This window comes from Narcine bancroftii, chromosome 5 (genome assembly GCF_036971445.1).
Source record: "Narcine bancroftii isolate sNarBan1 chromosome 5, sNarBan1.hap1, whole genome shotgun sequence".
NCBI classification, from domain to species: Eukaryota; Metazoa; Chordata; class Chondrichthyes; order Torpediniformes; family Narcinidae; genus Narcine; species Narcine bancroftii.
This window is the reverse complement of record NC_091473.1, coordinates 112,132,927-112,159,332: the sequence shown is the minus strand read 5'-3', so window position 1 is coordinate 112,159,332 and position 26,406 is coordinate 112,132,927. Positions and strand designations below refer to the sequence as shown.

The window sequence follows — 26,406 nt, the reverse complement described above, 5'->3', positions numbered from 1 at the left end:
GCACAATTCTATCAGTTACATATGCCTTTGAGAAGCCCCCTCCAAATTCATTCCAGATGTCACTCATCGTGCTTAGAGCACTGACAATGTGGAGTGTAAGGAAATCGCCAATTTAATATTCAGTTTTTGTCCTGAAAATGATAATTTTCAGAAATGTTAACTTGTAAAATCAGTTCTACAAATTTAAGAGTTTTAAATTTAATCTGTGAAGATTTTAGCACATTTTATAAACAAATACAACTTCAAAACAGTGTCCTGTCCTTATATTAGTTTCTGGAATGTTTTTGTAACATGATCTATTCAGTAATAAACTTCAAGGGATCTTCCTAATGTCATTTCTCCACATATAATTTTGACTTAAAATCACATGCCTGTCTTAAAGTTGTTTTTGTATGCAACAAAGAGGTTTTGAGTTGGAATGTACAGAATTATTAACCCAGAAACTAGATTTCACCCTTTTTTGGTGCATTAAACATTTGCAGCTGTTTGCACTTATATCCAGTAAGATTCCCTGCAAAAAAACATGATGGTTAAAAATATATTAAAAGCAACATTCTAGTAGTAGTGTATATACCAAGAATCATCTGCTCACACAAGACCTGCACTTTGCCCAGTAGGAGCTGCTAAAAAAGTTTCAAATTGACATGACTTTGATGCACTTGTCTTTGGGAATGTTTAAAAGATCTTAAAGGATTTTTTTTCTCATGCAGGACAGTTGCATGAAACATATGAAAGACTGATATCAAAGTGAAGCAAACCTTGGCAAGACACACTCCAGTGTGGGTGTCTGTTTACAGCTTCCCCACTCCCAGTGAACAGCTGTCCCAATTTTATCTCATGCCCCAAGTGACACCTTCCAATGCAAGATGTGGAATGATCAATCAAGCAGACAACATAACAGGTACTAGTGTTCTGCTTTGTTTAAAAACATTTAAAAAGTGACTGGTGTCAAATATTTTGTGCATTGAAGATCAAGGCTGGCAGACATCATGCGCCCAATGTTGATATCAGACACTTTAATTGATGTATCATGGCAATCTCAACAAGATATGCCTCTAGTTTTTGTTTTGTGAATACGCAATGAGCCCAAAAGCTCTAATTTTATGTTGGTAGGACAATGTGTGACATGGACAACTGAAGATGGGCAAACTTCAAAAAACTCTAGTACCACTAACTTCAGTATCTTTGTGAAGATAGCTCCCTTTTAATGTACAATCACTCATCAATAAAATTTGTGGGAGAGAGCTAATGAGAGTAAAAACATAATATTAATTTGTTTTTTTTTCATCTTTTGTCTCCTTGGAGATGCTGAAAGTAGAGAGATGGAACCCCATTAATTCATAATTCACCTGCAAAAGAAATGCTAACAAACCTCCACTCTTAGAAAAGATACTGAGCCCAATGGTACAAATGTGCAAAGGTATATACTCTGGTGTTACCTTAACTGGTTTTAAATCCACTCACACTATTCTCAGAGTCAATCCCATGTGACTTTATTAATCATCATTTATTGCAAGCTATTTAAACCAAATGAAAATAAATATTTCAACTGATCATGAATATATTTTACAGATGTTTATTTAGGCATAGTTAAAATCTAGCTATAAAAATTCCAGTTGAGTATTCAGCAGAAATCGCTTCATCCTGAGAAAGGTAAAATGTATAACTCAAATGTCTTTTAAGAGGAAGCTTTTAAAAAAAAACAGATCTACAAGGAAAAGCCTTGGGGTTAATACCATTTATCTGCCAAGTAACAATTACAGAATAACATCAGCACCTGCAGTTGTGATGGGAGGAATTTTTCAGTCACACACAAAACTTGCCAAAAGCACCATCAGCTGTGTGGTTAAAAAAAAAACTTTTCTGTTACTCAATTTTCACTTCTGATAACAAATTACAGTGAAATTAGGCTAACAAATAGAGTAATTGATATGTACAACTTCTGCTTTTACTACTCAGAAGCATTCCACAGCTGGAAAATCTTACTGTTTAACATATTCAGGGGCATTCACATTAGAAACTAATTTATCATCAGTCCAATGTGGTATCAGTATCAGACATAACAAGAACACCATGTTTGCTCTTGATTTATTAAAAAACTCAAAAGCAGAGTACTTAATAAAGAAAATAAGCAATTGAAGTGTCTGACCATGTTCTGATCTAAAATAAGCCACATCGAGAGAAAAAAAATTGAGCTTTTTTCCCTGTGGTTATTATTAAAGATTTATATTATCCACATTTCTCTAAAATAAATCTCTTATTTATCACACCTGGATTTTTTTTTTTAAAAAGGCACATATCCTTAGCTCTGTCTGGTTGGTGCATCAAATAAGGTCATAATAATAAAATAGCTTATATTTTTCAGGTATGTTTTCTGAAAAGTCCTGGCTCCTCAAAATAGTTGATGGAATTATAAATAGACTATACGTTTTAACTAACCTGGGAAAAGTGATAGAAAATCTTTTCTAGTGCCAAAGTGACTATTTCTATGCAATGAGTGCCACTTAAAGAATGCTACCAGCAGCCTCATAATATATATTGGCTTGGCTTGGTTCTGAAGGATCTGATGGTGTCAAGCCATTGTGTTGATTGGTGAATGGAGTTCCTGATTTGCATGCGTGAAACTCCTAATGGTGGTATACCTTTATATCAGTAGGTCAGAATGAAGACATGTAATTGCAATGACATCATCTGAATAAAAATCCCCATCTTCAGATATATATTTGTCACAATGTTAGCTCTACTTTAAATAAACCATTTGTGGTGTTTTATAACATTTATTTAATGACTATTTTAAGTATCTTAATTAAAACAATGTGTTGCAACTATTTATCAGTTTAGTGACAGATGCCCCTTAGGGGGTACCAGAGAAAATCCACGTTAAAGTGTTTTATAAAAGAAAATCAATGATAGAAAAACAAAGAAAGCTTCCTTGCAACCACAATATCTAACAATTTTAAAATTCAGTTAAACACTGCAATTAGAGTTCAAAGATGTATCATCTCTTTCAATTTGTTTATGGACAATGTGCAGTAATAATTTCAATGCTCCATACTTCCTAAAGGTCAAATTCATTGGTAATTTTGCCCAAAAATTGCCAGTTTGTGCTTGTGATTAGAAAGTTAACCTTCTGTCATGATTGAGTAAACAAGTAAAAATAATATACTTTATCAATTATTAAGAATTAAACACAGAAAACCTTATTAGGTGTATTTTTAAATTTATTTTCTCCAACTATGTTGTGTGTGTGAGAGAATGTGAGTGTCCAACTATCAAGCAAAAATATTATTGGTAATTGGTAAGCTATTCAAAATCCTCATTTCTATTTATTGTTCAATAACAAGGACTTCACTACACAAAAATGTAAATAAGCATGTTTGTGTGCAATTCTACCCCATACAGAAAGGATGTGAAGGCTTTGGAAAGAGTACAGGAGAGATTTACCAGGACTTTGCCTGAATTAGAGAGTATGAGCCTTAAGGAGAGGTTGAACAAATTTGGATTATTTCACTGAAGTTCCAGGTATGGTTTTTCATTCCAGGACAGTTGCTTCTTTTTAACAGAACACCTTCTGTCTAAAAAGCACTGAGACAGGATGGGTGGTGGGTCATTGCAGTCGCAGATTTTTTTCCAGCAACAGTCCTGGAATGCCGTTGTGTAAAAGGCACTTCTGGCATTCCGGACCAACTCAGGTAAGAAATATGATGTTTTGATGGCAGGTAATTTGTGTGACCTATCAGTGCGAGATTTGAAAATTTTAAATGTGTTCTTGTGGATTTTGGAATTCTTTCCTTGGCAAGTTATGGAATTTAGCAAATATTTTGTGAAATAAAACAACCCTTTAACTTCTAATCATTTGTCATAGAGCTTGCTTCGTCAAAAAGAATGGAATTTGAAGCAAATATACACATTTCTAATTGAGAACAAAATTAAATTCAGATAAAGCCTCACTTTCCAAGCATAAATGAGCACTTATTACAATTTCTCAGTAAAAGCCCCACAAATTACTGCCTCCATGTATTACTGTGTGCATGTGCACACCTTAATGATATTATTTATTAATTGCCTCTAGCATTCACATTTTATTGACTTCAGTGGTTGAATTCAACAAAATGTGGCATGGTTGGCATAGCAGTTAGTGCAATGCCTTTACAGCACCAGCGATCGGGACCGGACATGGGTTCAAATCCAGCGCTGTCTGTAAGGAGTTTGTATGTTCTCCCCGTATCTGTATGGGTTTTCTCCAGTGGCTACAGTTTCCTCTCACCATTCAAAACATACCAAAGTGTAGGTTAATTGGGTGTAAACTGACTCATGGGCTGAAATGGCCTGTTACCATGCTGGATATCTAAATATTTTTTTTAAAATCAAGGTTATGTTGGGATTATTAGACAATGTTAGAAGCTGAAGGCAAGGAAGTCAAAATGGGAGTGTGTTAGAGGACTAAGGGGGCAGGCAATAGAAATCTTAGGATTATGATTACAGACTGAATAGAAGTGTTCAGCAAGGCAGTCATCCAATCGGAACTTTGTTTCCCAAACCTGGAGGCTGAATATTGTCAAAGTCGCCTGGCATAAGTTGAAATAGACTAAGAGCTTTAGAACATAGACTAGTACAGCACAGTACAACCCTTCATTCAGCATGTTGTTCCAATTTATATAAGCCTACTCCACAATCAATCTACCCCTTTCCTCTCTTACAGTCCATATCCCCACCATCATTTTTCTTACATGCCTAAGAGACTCTTAAATGTCCTTAGCAGATCAGTCCTGGCAATGCATTCTGGGTGTCCACCACTCTCTGTGTAAGACATATACCTCTGATGTCCCCTAAACTTTCCTCCTCTCACTTAAACAGATGTCTTCTGATATTGGCCATTGCTGTCCTGGGAAAAGATGCAAGCTATCTACTCTATGCCCCTCATAATCTTGTCCACCTCCATCATTGTCTCTCAAGCTACATGAGATTTTTGTAGCCTCAAGGCTAAACAAATCCAAATAATGTAGAGCGGTATACATGTTCATGGTTAGTACCATAAGCACATCAATATCAACCGCCATTTTTGTTTTGAAGGATATGCCCATCACACTAGGCACCGATGCAGTAAAGTTACACGTCCCACCTCTTTTGCTCCCACATTTCCAGCTTGCTGCACACTGACCCGGAAAAATACAGGCTTGCTGACACCATGACCCGGAAAAATGCAGGCTTTGCTCGTTTCAGTGTAAGCGACCAAAGCCGGCTTAATGGTGGGTCTTCCCTAAGGAAATATTGCAGAATTTCTGTGTAAAAAAAAAAACATAAATGGTTGACTGGTGACCGGATAGAAGTTTTAAAAATTATGATAGGCATTGACATCAGAATCTATTTCCCAGGGCAAAAATGTCACACACTGGACATTAAGGAGAGGGGGGGTTAAAGGAGGAGATATGCAGGACAAGTTTTTTGACGAAGAAAGTAGATGCCAGGAAGAGTGGGGAAACAGAGACAACAGTAGCATTTAAGAGGCCTCCAGATAGACATACAAATATGCAGGGAATAGAGGGATATGGATCATAAACAAGCAGCAGAGTTTTAGTCTAACATGGGGCATCATATTCGGCGCAGACACATGGGCCATAAGATCTGTTCTGGTACTTTATTTTTCTATGTTCAATGTCCTATGTTTCGAATCACTGACCAGACCTGACACCCAGTGAGAGATTTGATTGGGACTTTTGATTCTCAAATAATAAATCATTATTGATTGCCATTATAATTTGTTAAGATTTTTTAAAAATCCAAGTTCTGACACTGTTAGTAATACCATAATATTCAATGGTGTAAAGTTGGAATGTACATAATAAATTGCTATGGTGTTTTTATAAGTGTGATCAAAGCATGCACACAAGCTTCTAATAAGTTTCCATTTAATAGAATTCAATCTTCCTAGAGGTTCAAGTATTTCATTATACATTGCCTTTTCATCATAATTATATTGGTATAAGTGGAATTTGCTGAATGCTCCTGCCACTATATTCTCTTGGTTACTGTCTTCAAGAGTAAACACAGCTCTGGGCCTTTTACATTCCCTGCATATAATGAAAAGCATTGTGTCCAAACACAGACTAGATGGTACCCTCCAGGCTTCTGTTTTGATTAGAACTGTAATCGAATCACCTCACTGAGTAACCTAAAGTTTGGTAGAACAGTTATTTAACACCAGATCCAAACAGAATGGCTATTGGTCAAAATATACTAATAAATGGACATGATTACCTGTATCATCAATATGGAAAATGAGATTTTTGTTTTCTTCATTACCACAAGATGACATTGCTGGTAAATAGAGGTTTATCCCAAAGTTTGTGTTGACAGTTATCAATGCATTCTCTGATTCAATGCATTATAAAGTTCAAACTTGGCAATATATTTCATTATATCAATTTAAAAATGTGCAATACAAAGAGTCTGTGTGGAGAATAAGATGTTTAGCCATCACCAAATGTTACAATCACCTTCATCTCTTTCTCATACAGTGTCAACTATTTAGATATTAGCAAAGCAGAACCCGCAAAAAATGGCAGTAAATAACCACCTTAAAATTTTCATGGTGGCCACTCATTTTAGTCTTAATCTTCATTTAATTGCCAGAAAATTGGGTACTCAGAATGGATAGATTGAAGTAAAATGCCCAATTCTCCCTAAGGCAATATAGACAGAGCTCAGCTGCATGGAATGACATCACATGCACAGTAATGTCAAACTCGTCTTGCAAACTTAGATCAATCTAAATCTGTCTGACGACCTCACATTAGGTTACAGGTAGTCCACGTAAAGCAATACTGTAGTACAATTATCTCCTGCCTCGAATGGGTTAAAACAGATCAGAGGAACCGGAACGGTTAAAGATCATACCCATCGATTCCTTTCTCATATCTGCGCAACTATAAATATGGTGCTTGAAAATGTAATAACACGAGGTCACATCTGGCGTTGCGTCCACTGCACGTTTCAACTCTGCATGGCTCTGACCCTGGCAGGGATCTGCGCAGAAACTCACCCATTCACAGATTAAGCCACTCGCTTCGAATCATTCCTCCCTCCAAAAAGTATGTCTTGTCTCTGATTTGATTTGGCCTCATGCAAACCAACAATTTTTTTTTTGCTTTGGAGTGAATTTTGCAGCCGGTGTAATAAAAGTATCTATTTAAATTGGGTCGATTCTGATCATTTACGGGGAACGTTTTAGTTGAGCTGGTGCTTTGGGCAAAATAAATGGGGTGACTCATCTCCACCCCCCCCCGCCCCCACCAAGATAAATTAAAGTTTGATTCCTTGATTTATGCTACAGCAATATTTCAAGAACAGTGGCAACACCTACTGCCTGCCCCTGAGCCCTGACAATATGTAAACACAACGCAGCATGGATAACTCCCAGCAAATAGAGTCGCTTCCACAATGTACTCACCAAGAAACAAGCAAAAGAGATCCAGGCAGATTAACATGACTTTTTTGTGGTCCTTATTATTCAGAGTTGAAGTCCCACCATTTCTGTTGTCGGCAGGCATAGCTTTGTCGTATTTGTAGCTCTGCATGTGTAGAATTGTTGTAAAATCCGTAGCCGAAATGTTAAAGTAACTTTTTGTTTAGTCTCTCGCCTGCGTTATTCCTATCGGACCTTCCACCTTTTCCTCAAGCTCGTAGTTTTGATGCAGCACCCAAAAAAAAGTTCGCTCCGAAAGGGAAGCTTGTTGGTTAAGGAACTCGTAAACTTTTTTAAAAAAACTTTTTGGAATTCACAAATGCTTTTGAATCTGCGCTATGAATGAATGGAGAGGTTTCAGTTTAAAACAAAACAATCCCTTTGCGAACACAATGCAGGCTAAAATCACTGATGTGATTGAATACGGACTCTTTCTTTAGTGTGTTTGCAAAAGCTTTGGGCTCCTGTTTTATTCCTGAACTGCTCTTCAACGTAACTCACTTGGATAAATTGCCACTGAGTCTCAGCCCCCTTCCTGATGCTGATTACAATTTCCTACAATTCTCCCTCAGTCAAGCTTCGAGCGCCCCTTCTGCTGACAAGTAGAACCGTCCTCAGGATTAGTATTATTCGGAATATATTTATTCTGAATGCATATATTTGCAGTAGACTCCTTTTATAAATACAACTTAAATGCTTCTAATAATTTTAAATGGGGATTATGTCATTATATTGCAGAAGTAAAGAAAGAATGCCAGACCGAGGGTCGTGGAGTCGGGTTTAAGTTGATAAGAGGGAAACTTAAAGGGGAACGGACTTTCACACTAAGACTGGAATAAGATACGAGAGAAGAAAGTGAAGGCAGACACAATTACATTATTTAAAATGTGGGTTTTTTTTCAGGTAACTTGCTCCTGTTTATGCTACTGACCCACGACTCCATCACCAGATCCAGCTCCAACAGTGTCATCAAGTTTGCAGATGACACATCAGTAGTTGGCCTCAACAGCAACATGAGTGGACTGCAGAGAGGAGGTGGAAAATGTCCTGATGTGGTGCGAGATTAACAACCAGTCTTAACATGGCAAGATGAAGGAGGTCCGTTACACATCAACAACTCTGGAGTTGAGAGAGTGGAGAGCATCAAGTTCCTTGGAGTTCACTTAACTAGTGACCTATTGTGGACACTCAACATCTCCTCACTTGTCAGGAAGGCGCAACAGTGACTGCACTTCCTGAGAAGACTGAAGCTGGGCAAGGCTACCAGCCACAATGATGTCAACCTTCTATAGGAGCTCTATCAAGAGCATCCTGGCCAGGTGCATCACAGTTGTAGCAAGCCTAGCACAACTAGGTTGAGGAACAGCTTCTTCTCATGGGCAGTGAGAATGCTGAAGGACAAAAGGAACTGCTCATACTATTCAAGAAACAACATCTATTTATTTATTTATACAGCTGAAATACTTGTCTTTGGAACGTTTTGTTTGCCTGTATGTGTGTTATGTCTGGTTATGTGTCTTCGTGTTTTGCACCGAGGACTGGAGAATGCTGTTCCATTAGGTTGTACTTGTACAATCAGATGACAATAAACTTGATTGACTTGGAAAGGAGTCTTTGGATATGAGAGCAAACAAGGAAGATTGCAGATGCAGGAAAAACTATAGCAAAACACAAAATGCTGGAGGAGCTGAGTGGGTCAGGCAGCATCCATGGAAGGTAATAGACAGTCAATGTTTTGGTCTCAAGCCCTTCATCAGGACTGGTAAAAGAGAGCAGAACTCAGATAAAGGGGTGGGAGGAGGAGAGAAGTGCATGTTGGCAAATGATGGGTGAATATGTAAGAGGGGCATGAAATTGGGGGAAAAAAAGGAAGAAGAGGTGGAGGGTTAAGAACGATGTGTTCTGATAGGAGGACTACAAGATCATGGAATGAAGGGGAAAAAGGTGGGGAGCTAGAGGAAGGAAGGTCTTGGTGATGGGCAGAGAGGGGAGGGAAGGAAAGGAGAAGGGATGGGCTAGAGGAATCCGAAAACAAAGTGGCCTGTAGAAAACAATATGGGCTTCTTGGGTTGTGCTTCACTATCAGCATTGACAAGACAGCCTGAAGGGGACTTTTTGGGTGCTGTATCTTCTATCATAATACTATAAGACAATGATATAGGAGCCCATTGAGTCTGCACTGCCATTCCATCATGAGCAGATCCATTGTCTCCCCCCCCTGTCCCTCAGCCCCACTCCCCATAACCTTTGATGCATTTCAGATACCTATCAATCTCTACCATGAATGCACTCAAAGCCTATGGCAGCATGTTCCAGAGGCTTACCACTCTTTGTTTTAAAATTTTTAACCTGTTAACAAGCTTTCAAGCTTAAAAATGGAATACAAGGCTTCATGTTTAATCATTGAACTCTAGACAAAATAAAGGAAGAAAGATTTATGGTGTGGAATTTTCTGGAATACATTAGCATGGTGAAATAAGCACAGCTTTGCATAATTTGCCTCAGAAATTTCATATATGTTATTGATTTAAGCTTTATATAACTTCAGCTGCAGCTCGATGACCTCGCCCTCTGGTTAGGGAGAATGAGGCTATCGTAGACAAGAGCTCCAGGAAGGTGGTCCCACAGGACGGGAGGAGGGGTAGTGGGTTACCATTAGGAGGAGGAAAGGGGTCAGGTTCATATGAAAGCACCGGAGTCTGAAATGCTCAGAAATCGGAACTCCACCTTGAGTACTGAGGAGGGGGATAGTCAGACTATGGTGGGCAGAGGTGTGGTGTCAACTTCTGTGGCCCAGAAAGGTAGGGATAAGAGGTAAAGGACGATAGTCATAGGGTATTCAATGATTAGAAGGACGGACAGATGTTTTTGTGGATGCGATAAGGAAAACCAGATGTCTGGGATGTGACTAAGCGCATTCAGAACATCCTAAAAGGGGAGGTAAAGAGCCTGAGGTCATGGTACATGTTGGTTCCAATGATGTTGGAAGGACCGTGAGGGAAGAAATAAAATCAGGTGGAGGTTAAACACGTGGCTAAAGGGGTGGAGTAAGAGACAGGGTTTCAAATTCTTGGACCACTGGGACATTTTTTGGGGGAGATGGGACCTATACCATAATGATGGGTTACATCTAAATCCCAGAGGGACCAGTCTCCTGGCAGGGGCATTTGCTAGGGCTGCCAGGGGAAGTTTAAAATAGCATGATTGGGGACAGGGTTTCAAGTAAGACAGGACAGCAGGGAGAGGGTTTGTAGGCTAAGGAAATAATACAAAGATGTTGTAGTGACAACTGTGAAAATGGTAGAGAGGAGGATAGGCAGAAGGTAGGATGTGGGAGATCCCTGAGATATATTTATTTTAATGCGAGGAGTGTAGTAAGGAAGTTGGATGAGCTAAAGGTATGGATTGACACGTGGCATTATGAATTTGTGGCCATTAGCGAGACGTGGCTGAAAGAGGGTTGTGACTGGCCATTAAATATTCCAGGATTTCGCTGCTTTAGATGTGACAGAGTTGGTGGAGTAAAAGGGGGAGGTGTGGCATTACTTGTCAGGGAGGATATAACAGTGGTGCTGAGGCAAGATAGACTGGAGGGCTAATCGAGGAAGGCAGTGTGGGTAGAACTGAAAAATAAGAAGGGTGAGGTTACTATTATAGGGGTATATTATAGGCCTCCAAATGGGGAAAGGGAACTAGAAGATCAAATATGCAAGGAAATAGCTGAGATGTGCAGTAGAAATAGGGTGGTGTTGGTTGGGGAATTTCAATTTTCCAAACATAGATTGGGAAATGCAGTCAGTAAGAGGGCAGGATGGCTTAGTATTTATGCAATATGTTCAGGATTGCTTTTTGCAGCAATATGTTGAGATGCCCACTAGAGGGGGAGCAGTGTTAGATCTGTGGTTTGGGAATGAAATGGGGCAGGTGACGCAGGTGAGCATTTGAGAGAACTTCGGATCCAGTGATCATGGGCCATTAGCTTTAGCTAATAATGGAAAGGGAAAAGTCAGGTCCAAAGTTGAAGGTCTTTGAGTGGGGGAAGGCCCAATTTCGAGAAATGAGAAGGGATTTGCAGAAAGTTGTGGGGCTGATCTTTTTGCCGGAAAGGATGTAGAGGAAATTTGGAGGGCATTTAGGGGTGAGATTTTGAGAGTACAGGATCTTTATTCTCCAGTCCGGCCGAAAGGGAAGACCAAAGGTTCAAGGGAACCATGGTATTCTAGAAAAATTAAGAAGTTGGTTCGGGACAAGAGGGAGGCCTATGCTAAATATAAAAAAAAAACAGGGGATTGTGGAGATGTATGATCGTTACTTAGATTACAGGAAGAACCTTAAGAGGGAAATTAGAAAGGCAAAAAGAAGGTATGAGGAGTCCATAGCTAAAAAGATGAAGGTGAATCCTAAGGGTTTTTACAGATACGTGAACAGTAAGAGGAGGGTCAAGGATAGAGTGGGTCCACTGGATGATGGGACCGGAGAACTATGTAAGGAGCCATATGAGATATATTGAACAATTTTTTCTCGTCTATATTCATGAGAGAAAGGGACATTGGCCTATATGACATAAGTGAGGCAAATGGCTTAGTTATGGATTAGTAAAGCGAGGGTTTTGGAGTTTCTAGGCTCAATAAAGGTGGATAAGTCTTCTGGTCCTGATGGGATTTTTCCCAAGACTTTAAGGGAGGTCAGGGAGCAAATAGCAGGGATATTGACAGTGATTTATCAAAGATCACTGGAGGAGGGTGTGGTACTGCGGGATTGGAGGGTTGCGAATGTAGTTCCATTGTTTAAAAAAGGCATTAGGTGCAGGCCAAGTAATTATCAGCCAGTAAGTTTGACTTCAGTGGTGGGGAAACTTATAGAGGGTATTCTTCGAGATAGTATATATGCATATCTGGATAGGCAGGGATTGATCAGGGGTACCCAGCATCAGTTTGTAAAGGGAAAATCATGTTTGGCGAACCTTGTTGAGTTTTTTGAGGAGGTGACAAAAAAAGTGGATGAAGGTAGGGCAGTTGATGTGATCTATTTGGATTTTAGTAAGGCTTTTGATAAAATTCCACATGTAAGGTTAATAAGGAAGATTCATTCACTAGGGATTAGTAGAGAGATTGTGACATGGGTTCAGACATGGCTGAAAGATAGACAGTAGAGAGTCATGGTGGACAACTGTCTGTCAGGTTGGAAGCCTGTGACAAGCGGGGTGCCTCAGGGATCGGTGCTGGGTCCTTTATTGTTTATCATCTGTATTAATGATTTAGAGGAGGGTGTAGTTAACTGGGTAAGCAAATATGTGGATGATATGAAAATAGGGGGAGTGGTGGATAGTGAGGAAGGTTTTCTTGGATTACAGAAGGACTTGGTTTGTTTGGAAGAGTGGGCTGAAAGATGGCAAGTGGAATTCAATGTAGACAAGTGTGAGGTGCTGCATTTCGGTAAAAATAGCCAGAATAGGACATATGCAGTTAAGGGGATGGCATTGAGGTATGCAGAGGAACAGAGGGACCTGGGGGGTTATGATACAGAGCGCATTGAAGCTGGATTCCCATGTAGACAAGGTGGTTAAGAAGGCATATGGTATGCTGGCCTTCATAAATCATAGTATAGTGGATAGGAGCTGGGAAGTTATCCTGCGGCTGTTTAAGGCATTGGTGAGGCCGGGTTTGGAGTACTGGTCTCAGATCTGGTCTCCAAATTATAGAAAAGATATAGATAAGGTGGAGAGGATGGAGAGAAGATTTACAAGGATGTTGCCTGGCTTACAGCATCTAGATTATAGGGAGAGATTACGGAGACTGGGACTTTATTCATTGGAACGTAGATGGCTGAGAGGGGATTTGATAGAGGTATTTAAAATTATGAAAGGAATAGACAGACTGGACATAAATAGACTTTTTCCCCTGAGGACAGGGGAGGTTGGAATAAGAGGGCATGAGTTAAGGGTAAGGGGCCAAAACTTTAGGAGAAATATTACAGGATGCTTTTTCACTCAGTGAGTGGTGGCAGAATGGAATGATCTTCCAAAAGAGATAATTGTAACAGGGTCACTTCTGTCATTTAAGAGAAGGTTTGATGTGTACATGGATGTGAGGGGGTTGGAGGGTTATGGGCGGAGAGTGGGACGGGGTTGCTAGTGGAGTTGTTCAAGTGAACTGGTGCAGACTCGAAGGGCCGATATGGCCTGTTTCCACGCTGTAAATGGTTACATGGTTATACTATGCCACCAAATATTTTGCTAATTATTTTCTTAGCTCTGTTTCACATGCTAAACTGACATAAGGTATATATAAAATGGAAGAACAGGTAGGTTATCTATCTACATAAAGCCCTGGAACATCTGGACAGCAAAGATGCATACATCAGGATGGTCTTTATCAACTACAGTTTGGCATTTAACACCATCATCCCCTCAAAGCTGATCAGCAAACTTGAAGACCTTGGACTCAACACCCATGGACCCTAGATATTCTCAACTACAGACCACAATCATTGAGAAAAGATAAGAACAGCTCCTCCACAACTCCATCAGCACCGGGGCAGAACAGGACTAAGTTCTTAGCCCCCTGATCTACTTGCTTTACACCTATGACAATGTGGTTTGGGTTGACAACAATGGCATCTACAAATTTGGTAATGATACCAAGGTGGTGAATTGTATAAAAAGAGGTGATGAATCAGCATACATCAGGGAGCTGAAAACTTAGCCGAATTGTGTACCAACAATAACCTCGCACTCAATGTCACCAAAACCAAGGAGCTGATTGTTGATTTCAGGAAGAGAAACCAGATGAGTACGATCTAGGGATCATTGGAGATCAGAGGTGCAGAGGTGAGCAAATTTAAGTTCTTGGGTGTTACTATCTTGGAGGACCTTTCCTGGACCCAACACCCTAATGGTATTGTGAAGAAAGCACATCAGCACTTCTACTCCCACAGGAGTTTGTGAAGGTTTGGTATGACATTGAAAACCCTGTCAAATATCTAGAGTCACAGTGGAAAGTGTGCTGACCGGCTGCACCACAGTCTGGTATGGGAACACCAATACCCTCCAGTGAAAAGCCTTGCAAAAGGTAGTGGACACAGCCCAGGACATCACAGGAAAGCCCTTTCCTATCATGGAGAACATTTATAGGGAATGTTGCCATCAGAGAACAACAGCAATCATCAAGGATCAACACCACCCAGCACATGCTCTGTTCTGGTTGCTACCATCAGGAAAGAGGTATAGATGCTACAAAACTCGCACCACCAGGTACAGGAACAGCTGCTACCTCAACAACAAACTCAATCAGGGACTCATTTAAGGACTCTTTTGCACTTTATTGGTTTTTTTTTACTTCTTTCTGTATTGCACTGTCCCACCAAAGATGGGAACAATTTCAGCACTGCAACAAACTTGCAGTAAAAGCTAACATTTGCCATCATAATAGGGGGCTGAATCTGCATAATGGCTTATTGATTTCATCAGAACACCACATAACTACACATTTACATTTATTAACTTTCCCTCTTTTACCAGATATACTTGTGCAATCGTCAAATTTTTTTGGACCACTTTTCAGGTCAAAAAATATGTGGTCGAATTTACACAAATCAAACTTTTGACCTCAGTAAGGACCTGTATCATTCAAGGCGTTGGGAGCTCAGATGCCTTGGTGTAGGTGGTGAGTCAGGTTTTGGGGCATCGGGAGCTAGGATGGGTGGGCAGTCAGGATGAGGATCTGTGGACGGGATGGGTGGCCAATGCGTCGGGAGTTCAGATGCGTGGGCAGCCGGGGCAATGGGAGCTCGGATGGGTGGGTGCCTGGAGTGTCAGGAGCTCAGATGGGTGGGCAGCTGGAACATCAGGAGTTCAGATGGGCGGGCAGGCGGTTGGGGTGAGGATCTATGGTCAGGATCTCGGACGGGCGGGCAGCTCGGGCATCGGGGGTTTGGATGGGCGAGTAGCTGGGGTGAGGATCCACAGTGGGGAGCTCAAATGGGTACCATTGGGCGTTTGGATGGGCAGGTGGCTGAGGTGAGGATTCGCAATCAGCCGGGGCGAGGATCAGTGGTTAGGAGTTCAGATGGGTGGAGAGCTGGGTGTTGGGAGCTCTGGTGGACAGGTGGCCCGGACGAGGATCTGCTGTTGGAGTGTTGGGAGTTCTGGTGGGCAGGAAGCCAGGGCCTCAGGAGCTCAGATGGGTAGATGGTCGGGGCCAAAAATAAGGGGGTCGACTTTTACACGGGTCATACAAAACAGTCAATTTTGGGGCCAAACAAGGAGGGTCGACTATTACATGGGATCAGCTAATACACAAGTATCTATATTAAATGCATTGTTTTCCTGTTCTTCCTACTAAAGCCACACATTTCCCCGCATTCATTTCCATTTGTCTCGTTGCTCGCTATCTTTATGTAAATCTTATGCCAGATTTACATATACATGTGCATACAAATTAGGAGCAGAAGTATGGCCCTCACCCTCCAAGCTTGCTTCAATGAACTGTCTCTGCATTTAACTGTACATTCCAGTCTACCTAAGAAACACCGCAAGTTTTGGGTGAGTTCGACCTGAAGGTGGTGAGTTTGACCTGAAGGTAGCTGTATACAAGTATGTGAAATTTCAAATGGTGGAGCATGTTTCACGTTACTTTTTTAAAAATCCTGCAATTTGGTTTGCATTAGTTGTGAAAAACCTAGACATTAGTAACTGACAGTACCTAGTTAAGAATAAAATTCAGGCTGCTTTCAAGACTCAATTAAAGATATGAAGCAATTAAGAGAGATAACAGATCATTGAAGTAAAATGCAAGTAGAAAAAGAAATATTCTTGGTAAGAATTAAAAAGTAGGAATGAAAGTGATAAAGTGGAGACATTTAAGGAAAAGCTTCCTGGGGGAGTTATTTCAACAGGAAGCCCTTCTACCGGTGGTGGCAAAAGGGTGGAGTTTGAAACATGTGGTCAACTAACACAGTAGGTTCATTGACAGTTGCTTCAAACATTCAACCTTTCGCAAATGGTTCCAATATGGTGTCAATGAATCTTGTTGAATCCAGGAGTGTGCTGTGGTTTCTTTAGTAACTTTATTCCTGATGTTCTCTAAATTCTCATTCCAGTATATTTCTTCTAGAGCTCTAGTGTTTACAGAAACAAACCACATTGACACCAAGGTTATAAACTCATATCTGGTTTAAATGTAGAAACAAAGATTATACTAGCCAAATTACTAGCTCTCTTAGTAATATGTCAAACAGGACAAATTGTTACCATGTCAACTAGAATATCTGTGGCTCAAACATGGACAAAAGTGTTCATTCCAGGAATTGGGGGACTGCACTAAAACAACTGTTTAGAGTTCTCTGGCTAAAGTTCTACCAAAATCAAAGATATTTAGATATGAATCATCAAAGTATCATGCAATTCCTACCCACAAGCCCTCGCTGCCTAAATATACCCATGTGACAAATTAACCAACTAACCCCGTATGTATTTGGAAATTGAGAGGGAACCGGAGAACCCAGAGGAAACCCATGCAGACACGGGGAGAAAATACAGATTCCTTAGACAATGGCGGGTTCGAACCCGGGTTGCTACTAACCACTACACGAACCATGCTGCCCTAAAGATAATTATGATGAGTGAAATCCAATCAGCGCATTGCTGTAGGAATTTTTCATATAAAGCCCTGACTCATTCATCTTCTGCTGCCTCAAACATGTTAGCATAGTATTCTCTTCACAATTTCTCATATGGTGAAGTAGTCTATCTTTGGGTACTTCAAGACCTGGACAACATTCAGATATAAATTGAATAATATTCCCACCAAACAAGTACAAGACAATATACCTCTGAGAAGAAAATGTATATCACCTCTTCTTGGAATTCAACAACATTAACTGTCAATAACTTCATACTATCCTGGAGTCATCAATGACCATGAGCAGAATCAGAATCAGAATTTATTGTCATGCACATGTTATAAAATTCATTGTTTAGCAGTTCAAATAAACAAATTAGTGCAAAAGAAGAGAAAGTGAGGTAATGTCTATGGTTCATTCTTCATTCAGAAATCTGATGGCCGAGAGGAAGAAGCTGTTTTTATGCCATTAATGATCATCTTCAGGCTCCTAAACCTCCTTCCTGATGGTAGCAGTGTGAAGAGGGCATGATCTTAACTGAGCCACCCATATACATACAATTGCAGCATTATCAGGTAAAAGGTTGAGTACTTTATTGTTCTATGTCCAAATCTCATAAATCCTTACCTGAGACAGTATAAATACTTGCAGCACACAGGTAGGATTTTCAGGAACATGGTTCTTGAGGACAATGCAGAATGTTGCCTTTCTAGAGATAGTCACATCAGTGAATAAATAATATAAGTATTTTGATATTGCTACCTTCATGGCAGATTGAATTCAGTTTTCATGAAGAAGGTGTCAAGAAAAACAAGTCATTTTTTTGGGGGGGTCTCAGATCATTCTCCTCCAACATTAATGCAAGTCACTATTGTAAAAATGAATCATTTGTCTCCATCTTCTAAGATTATTTACTTTCTATTTATGTAAAACAAATAAAACTGAATCTGGAATCTGAAACAACAAAAATCCTGGAAGAACTCAGCCAGTCAGGCAGCATCTATCAAAAGAGAATCCAATTAATGTTTCAAATTGAAGACCCTTCGTCAGAACTGAGAAAGAGAGGGAAGTTCATCTAAGTAATGGAAAAGGTAGAGGAGGGCAATAAGTGGAACAAAGGTCATGTCAGTGAGAGAAAGAAATTCTGGGCAGTTATTGGTCAGTAAATAGAGTGAAATCTGGCTTTTTCTACCTTGGAGAAACCAAACTCAGATTGGGTGATTGCTTTGTAGACTGCCTATGTTCAGTCTGTAGGAATGATCGTGAGCTTCTGGTTGCTTGCCATTTTAACTCTCCTTCCCACCCCAGTCTGATTATTCTGTCTGTGATTCCCGCAGTGTTATAACAAGATTCAGTCTAATCTCAAGGAATAACACCTCACTTTTTGACTGGGCATATTGCAGCCTGTAGGATTCAATTCTCCAATTTCAGATAATTTGCTTTTTCTTTCTTCTTACATCAGGACTAGTAATTTGTGCATGCGTTTTCTCTTCTCTTTTTTAACAATTGCCAAATTTGGCCTACTCAGAACATCCTCATATGCCAGGCAATACAGCATCACTTAAACTTCAAAATATTAGCAACACATTATACAGACAAAGGAGTATAACTTCACATTCAATGACTGTCCAGCACTTCACACGACAGATGAAAGGATACCCTGTATCCCTACCAACTGAGTTCAGATGAGAAGATATTTCATTGAACAAAATTTGAACAGGGCTTGGGAGTTTAGATGCAGTAAAGATGTTTGCCTTGGTGGGGAAGGTCTAGAACCAGAGATCACAATGTTAGTGTAAGATTTAGAACCATAGAACTCTATAGCACAGAAACAGACCCTTCGGCCCATGTGCCGAACTGTTATTTGGCCTCATCCCAAAGAGAAACACCCAGATTATCGACCTAGAGAACCTTAGAACAAATATAAGATTGAGATAAGGAGTTTATTTCACATAGATGATGAACCTATAAAATTCTTCTCCCATCCTGGATTCACCTATCACTTAATGGACCCTGTTTCACACTTCCTTCTCTCCTCTTTATACCAGCAATCTTCACTCTCTCAGACCTGTTGCAGGATCTTGACCCAAAACATCAACAATTCCTTTCCTCTTCACAGATGCTGCTCGACCTGCTGAGTTTACCTGGCAGTTTGCTTTTTGCTCCTAAAGGCATTGCAGGTTCATTATAAAACGCACATTGCTGGCTCATTGGAAAACTTTGGTTAGGCCTCATATGGAGTATCCTATGTTATATGGTTGCCACATTATAGGAAGGATGAGGAGAATTTGGAGGGGGCAAGAAAAGTTTCACAAGGATGTTGTGTCTAGATTGAAATGTATTAGCCATGAGGAGAAATTTGACAAATTTGGATTATTTTCTCAGAAGTGTTGGAGGCCAAGGGGAAATCTGTTACATTATAAGGGACAGAGATAAAGTAGAGAGAGTCTTTTTCTTCAGGTTGAAATGTCAAATACTAGGAGACCTTGGTTAGATGAGAGAGGGAAAGTTTAATGAAGATTTGCAAGGAAAATTCTTCACATGAAGAGTGGTGGGTGCCTGGAATGTGCTACCAGGGGAGGTGGTAGAAGCAGATATGAAAGCAACCTTTAAGACACATTTAGACAGGCTCATGAACAAGCTGTGAAGACCACATGCAGGCAGATGGGATGAATTAGATTGGCATCATGGTCGTAGCAGCCATGGAGGAATGAAGGAGCAGCTTTTGACCTCTCTGTTCTCACTTATATCAACACAAAATACACATTGCATCATCATTTCACCTGATCAGTAAAATTAGGCTCAAACATAATTTGATTGACAAGAAAACAAATAATTTTCAGAATAAATTCTTATTACAGGAAGGCCCAAACTTGCTCAAGTCCATCAAAGACACTAACCTCCCATTCATTGTAAGTATCTATGTAAGGCACTGCCTCAAGAAAGCAACCAACATCATGAAGGACCCCTAACATTATTCTGGTCACACTCTCTCCTTGCTGCTACTTTTAGGCAGAGGTACAGAATCCAGCATCTGTAGGTTCAAGAACCATGGTTATTCACAGCTATCAGCTCTTGAAACTCTACATTCCCTAATTTTCACCAGAAGCTACAGCCAAAAGACTTGTCCGCATGACTGAAAAATCTTTTTATTGTGTGTGTGTTAACTGCAACTCTGAATATTTATTTATCCTTTTGTATTTATTATCTCTTTTTCTGTCTTGGCATAGTGTGGAAATTTAATTGATGCTTTTGTAGTTGGTGTATCTTACATGTATTCCTGAATACATGTGGTACATACTCAAAGTAAATAATTCATTCATATATAAAACTCAATGGATAATTTATGAATCTGAAAATATATTAAACTCTGGATAAAAGCAATTAGTTCACCACAAGTACCCATGCATGTTTCTCCATTAAGACTATTATAGATATATACTGTAAACTGATGCAATTACATGTTAACTTTTGAGGTAAGGTAGACTGCCAATAGACAAGTGAATTTCCTTTGAGTATTTCAATAAATATACAATTCATAAAGATGATAAATACCTCTCTGAACATGCACATGGAATACCATTGATTTGCATAAATGTGAGCATATATGTACAAGCATTATACTTCTTGAGAAAGGAGAGTGGATGATGATCTAATAAAGGCCATTGAAATTATGAAAGGTATTAATTGTGCAAATATAAAGAATATCTCTATGTAAGGAAGAACATGAAACTTATCCACATAAAGTTATAACCAAGAAATCCAAAAGGAAATGAAGAAGAAATGATTTTGCCCAACCAGTTTTCAAAACTCATTGCTACAGAGGGAATAGTTTAGATATTTTTAAAGGGATATTGGACATTCATAAAAGGCAGAGTGAAACATGAAAGCCTGCAGACGCTGTGATTGTAGTAAAAACACAGAAATGCTGGAGGAACTCAGCTGCTGTTTTCAGCATCCAAAAAAGCAAAGATATATTGCCGACTTTTTTGGGCCTGAGCCCTTCCTCGACGAATAAGAAGAATAAGCCAGAAGCAGGAAGTCTCAGAATTCAGACAATGCTTGCTGGGGGAGGAATTCAGACCAATAAATGGTGTAAATTGGATATGATAAGGGACTAGTAAGAATTTATCATGTTTATGCAAAAGGAAATAGGGAAAAGAGAGTCAGAGCTGGAGGAAGGCGATGGGGGAAGAAGTGGAGAGGAGGGGCTTTTAACTAATGCCATTCGGTTGGAGGGTGCCCAGTCGGAAGATGAGTTGTTGTCCTCCAATTTGCAGGTGGTCTCAGTCTGTCTGGCAGTGCATGAAACCATGGATAGACATGTCAGCAAGGGAATGGGGTGGGGATTTGAAATAGGTGGCCATCAAAAGGGGCAACTCGAGAGGAATATGCTTATAGATTTAGATGAAGAAAGAAAGGAGGAGGTTTGAGTGGAATATCAATGCCAGCAGGAGCTGGTTGGGCAAAAGGGTTTGTTTCTGTACTGTTTATTTTGTGTAATATTGTCACAAGAAATAACTATACTAATCATTCATGATTTATATGTAGTGACTTTCATTCCAATTGTTTGCATAATTGATAATCATAGGCAGATCTAAAAATGTTCTTTCAACAAATATATCAAATTATTAATATGACATCATTACGAACATTACCTATCAAAGGAATTTAAGACAAAAGAATGTCTGGATATGCGATTATGTACTTTTATGTCATCAAATGTGTAGGCTTGATTTTGCCCAGAACCACATGCATGAAATTATAAGGTTATAGACATTCTGTAACACTCAATAAGCCTGAAGATTACATGATGAGCTGCTGTGGTAGAATTCCTACAACTATATGAAAACAGAGACTGAAGTTAAGGAATGACAAATGTTTAATCACCTATGGCAAGTGATTAGGGAGATTTTACTTTCAATTACAACACACACACAAACCTAATATCTGTAACAGTGTAAGATGATCCTGGTGTAAACCAAACCTTTGGCTAGACATATAGCACAGTAACAGGCCTTTCTGACCCTTGAGCCCATGCCTCCCAATTACACCCAATTGACCTCTAAGTTTTGAAGGGTGGGAGGAAACCGGAGCACCTGGAGGAAACCCACGCAAACACAGGAGAACATACAAATTCCTTACAGGCGGCACAGGATTCAAACCCCAGACTTGGTTCATGAGGTGTTGTCCTCCAATTTGTGGGTGGTCTCAGTCTAGTAGTGCATGAGACCATGGATAGACATGTCAGCAAGGAAATGGGGTGGGGATTTGAAATAGGTGGCCATCAAAGGGGCAACTCGAGAGAAATATATCTCTGCCAAGAAGAAAGTCAAGATTTTTTTAAGGATTTATTTTATATGCCCACTCAGTCAATAGCTCAATTCTATTTGCATTTTACCAGCACCTTATACATTCTGATGAATTGTGCTTGGTCTGACGGCTTGTCTTCCAACACCCTTCCAACACCCTTTTCCCCTTTCCAGTTTCCATGGTTTTCTCATTTCTTTTTATTGTTGGATGCCAACAATACAGTACAGGGCTTTGTTTCATGAATTTTTAGTACAAGTCCAATCCTTTTGTACACAAGTCTACCATTACACAGAGCGTAGACTCCAAGTGTATGCAGAAGCAAACATTGTATGCATACTGCAACTTGACTACTGACTCCTCCGTACAAGCTTTAAATGGCCTGTTAAAGGAGTCAACACTGTTTTTTTAAATCCTGTAACTCCAGGGTCTGGTTCCAAGATGACGGTACCTATGCTGGGCAGCATGCCACAAGGAGTTGCCGATTCAGGGTGGGGTGGGGGGGCGGAGCAGCGTGCTACTGCAGGGCACCAGAAATGAGGAGAACGCCCCTAGTTAAGAAGCACAAGCTGTGGGCTGCTGGACACTGGCTCATGGGAACAAATTATCAAGCAGGTGCTGAGGGCAAGAAGGGCTTCCTGATCATATCGGAGGTTTTGATCAGGAGCTCAGTTTGCCGATGATCTGAAATGAAGTCTGTGCGACTGCAGAGGCAGCGGGAGTGCTGGTGGCCAATCCATGGACACTTAAGTGTCTCTGAAGAGACTCTCATTTGCTTCTCTTTCTCCTAATGTTAGGGGCGCTGTACAATGCTCATGGAGACTTTTTACATTGCAGCAGACAAAAATTGAAGTATTTTATGTATACAGTACATAGTATGAAGTATATCACAATATATTTTAATGTATTATTATGTGACAATAAAAGGAAACTTTGCTCCTTTGAGGCTAGGAAGACCTTTGTTACGGAGTGGAGGCAATATAGATTGAACAATTCACCATTAACCCTGTGACTTAGTTTCACACCAATCAAAGGCTTGTTGGAGGTGAGATGCAATACTGTGGCAAGAAATACTGAAGTAAGTGTTGCGGCAATGATCCTGACATTGGGCATCTGAAGAAAGGGGTGTTTTATGATCAAGGGATCAAATCAGGCACAAAACTTGTGGTCTACTAGACAACAGCAATCCCTGTCCTTCCATTTGCCTCTGAGTTATTTGTTCCCTTAAGTTCAAAATATTAGTGAGATACCAAAAACATTACTTCTGTAGAATTATCCTACTCCACTGGATTTATGAATGAACTAGTGCTAGCATCTTCCCCCAGTCCAACTTCCCCAGCACTGAGTCCATAATTACAATCAGAGAGCTTCATTGGCCAGCAATGCCACTCGTATGCCAAACATTAAACTCCCAAAATAGACATTGCATTCTGAGCTTTAATCAAGAAAACATTACCAGATACATAGAGAAAAAAATGTTTAAGAGCATCCTTGAAGAAGTGTAGTATCCCCTCCAGCTCCAGCAATCTCTGGCTAACGGCTACTGAAAATGGGGGAGTTTGAGGATGCCTTCTGTAAATCTTTAGTCCATGCATCCAGCCACCTGCCCTGCCAAGCAAATCCTGCCAATGAGTTGCAGAGGATGTATATCCCATAGTGTGTTCAGTCACCTCAAAATACACAGACCTGGATGCACATCATCCTTGGTCCTGACGGTCTGTGTAAGAAAATACACTGTGATATTTCTCGGTTTCAAAAAAGTAATATTTGAAGGGAAGTGTCTTTTGTTTGCAAAACAACATGTCAATTATTATGCAACAAATTCTCATCAAAAAAGAAATGTCCTGTCTTCCCCCGAGGCTGGGCCAATATCAATAGTTATTCCAGTTTATTTATCATTTTACAGCAATCACAATTCAGCAGTACACTCAACTGGTGAAAAAGGGAGACAACATTAGAACTTTTAGTAACCAAACTCTTTTAAAATGTTTTTGCAAATATTTTTATTCAGTGGAATCACATTAAAATGATTTTATTCTCAAGGTAAATATCTTAAAGAAATGGAGCACAATTATATTTCAAGAAAGAATGTACAGGAGGTCTCAAAATGCATAAATGTAGATAAATCCCCATGTCCGATCAAGTGTGGGCTAGGATATTCAGAGCAGCCAGGAAAGAAATTCCAGGAATCGTGACAGATATATCTTTAGCCATAGGTGAGGTACTGGAGGACTGGAGAGTGTATCTAGGGGATGGCAGGTGGGGCACAGAACTGGGGTGCCACTTGCAGGGGACGCTATGTCCTCACCTTATCCGCCCAATATCCGAGTCCATAGCCCACTGGGCTGTTCCAGCACGAAAGTGGCACCAGACAGAGGCTCCATGCAGCCTCTGCTTGTCGTCCCCAAAGGCTCAATGCGTGATTAATGGGCAAAATGGCCCTACCCATAACTCACCCACACAGCTGGAACCACTCTGCCAGTGCCAGCACCAGCCAGGGAAACGTAGAGTGGTTCCAGCTGCGTTGGGGATTATGCGTAGGGAAGACGGCCATTTTGCCCATTGATCACGCATTGAGCTGTTGGGGACGACAAGCAGCCCCGAAGGCTGAAATGGCCTGGTGAGGTGTCAGAGGCCAGCAGGCGGGACTGTCACATCCTGCCCCAGCCCCCTCCCTGATGGCCCTGTTGGCTGCCCGCTGACGGCCCCACCAGCCACTCGCTGACAACCACGCCGGCCACCTGCCCCAGCCGCGCACTGGCAACCTCTCTGACAGCCCACCCCAGCCATGCAATGACAGCTACGCCGGCCGCATACCCTAGTCTCGAGATGATAGCCTCACGGACAGCCCGCCTGGGACACGTGATGACAGCCCCATCACCCACCCCGCCATGCGACGACAGCCCCGCTGCCCACCCCAGCCGCACAATTACAGCCCTGCCAACAGCCCACCCTGGCTGCATGATGACAGCCCCCACCGACAGCTCACCTGGGCCACCCAATGACAAACTCGCCAACATCCCGCCCAGCCACCATGGAGATTTTCCAATTAATACCTTGCCGATCTCCCTGCAGCCTGCCTCATGTCCCGCTCCCCAGTCAAACATCTAATAGATTTCCATCGCCAGAATGTGGGCTCCCCAGTGATCAGAGGAGGGAAGGGGTAAAGACAGATTGGCATCTCACAACCTATATCTACAACCTGTGTGTGTAGTGGTGGTGAGGGGCATTTAAAATGGAAACTATATCGAGCAGCAGTGGCACAGTTAGTGTGTGGCAGTTTTGTTGTGCGTTTTTTTTAAACGGGGGGTCATCAATGTCAGTGGCAGCCCGAGGGCCCCACTTGTCCTGAATATGCCACTGCAGGAAGGACAGCAAATGAACAAGCTAGGTTAACATCAGTAGTGGGAAGTTACTGGAGGGGATTCAGGGAATGGATCTATCAGCATTTGGAAAGGCAAGATCTATTTGGAGACAGTCAGCAAGGAACTGGGTGTGGGAGATTGTGATGCAGAGATGACTGAATATTTTGAAGAGGTGACCGAGAGTTTTAAGAGAGCAAGATAGTGATTGTTGTGTACATGGACTTTAGCAAAGCCTTTGATGAGATCCTATGTGGTCGACTAGTCTGGAAGGTCAGATTGCATGGGATCCAGGATAAGGTGGCCAAATAGATGAAAAATGCATTTGATGGCATGAAACAGAGTGTGGTAATACAGAGTTGTTACTCGTATTGGAGTCTGTGGTCTGTGGCATGCTGCAAAGATTGATGCAGGTTCACATTTGTCATCTGTATTAACATGAATGGTAATATAGTTGGGCATGGTTAGTAAATTTGCATATGACATCAAAATTGAACATTGAACACTACAGCGCAAAACAGGCCCTTCAGCCCTTGATGCTGTGCTGACCCATATCTTCCTTTTAAAAATGTACTAAACTCTCCCTACCCTGTAACCCTCTATTTTTCTTCCATCCATGTACCTAATAGTCTCCTAAATGGCCCTAAT

At 40.8% G+C, this 26,406-nt stretch overlaps 1 protein-coding gene across 2 annotated transcripts in view; it reads right to left on the bottom strand.

The window, feature by feature from the left end:
• plpp3 (phospholipid phosphatase 3) overlaps nucleotides 1–7,946 on the bottom strand; it is a 169,454-nt gene extending 161,508 nt beyond the window's left edge. The window contains exon 1 of one of the 2 annotated variants that reach the window (XM_069938791.1): nucleotides 7,451–7,946. In XM_069938791.1, the coding sequence (XP_069794892.1) occupies nucleotides 7,451–7,577 (127 nt within the window). In that variant the 5' untranslated portion in view covers nucleotides 7,578–7,946. Of the gene's footprint in view, nucleotides 1–7,042; nucleotides 7,108–7,450 lie in introns of those variants that run through there. The other variant, XM_069938792.1, reaches the window with a different exon arrangement.
• Between the last annotated feature and the right edge of the window lie 18,460 nt (nucleotides 7,947–26,406).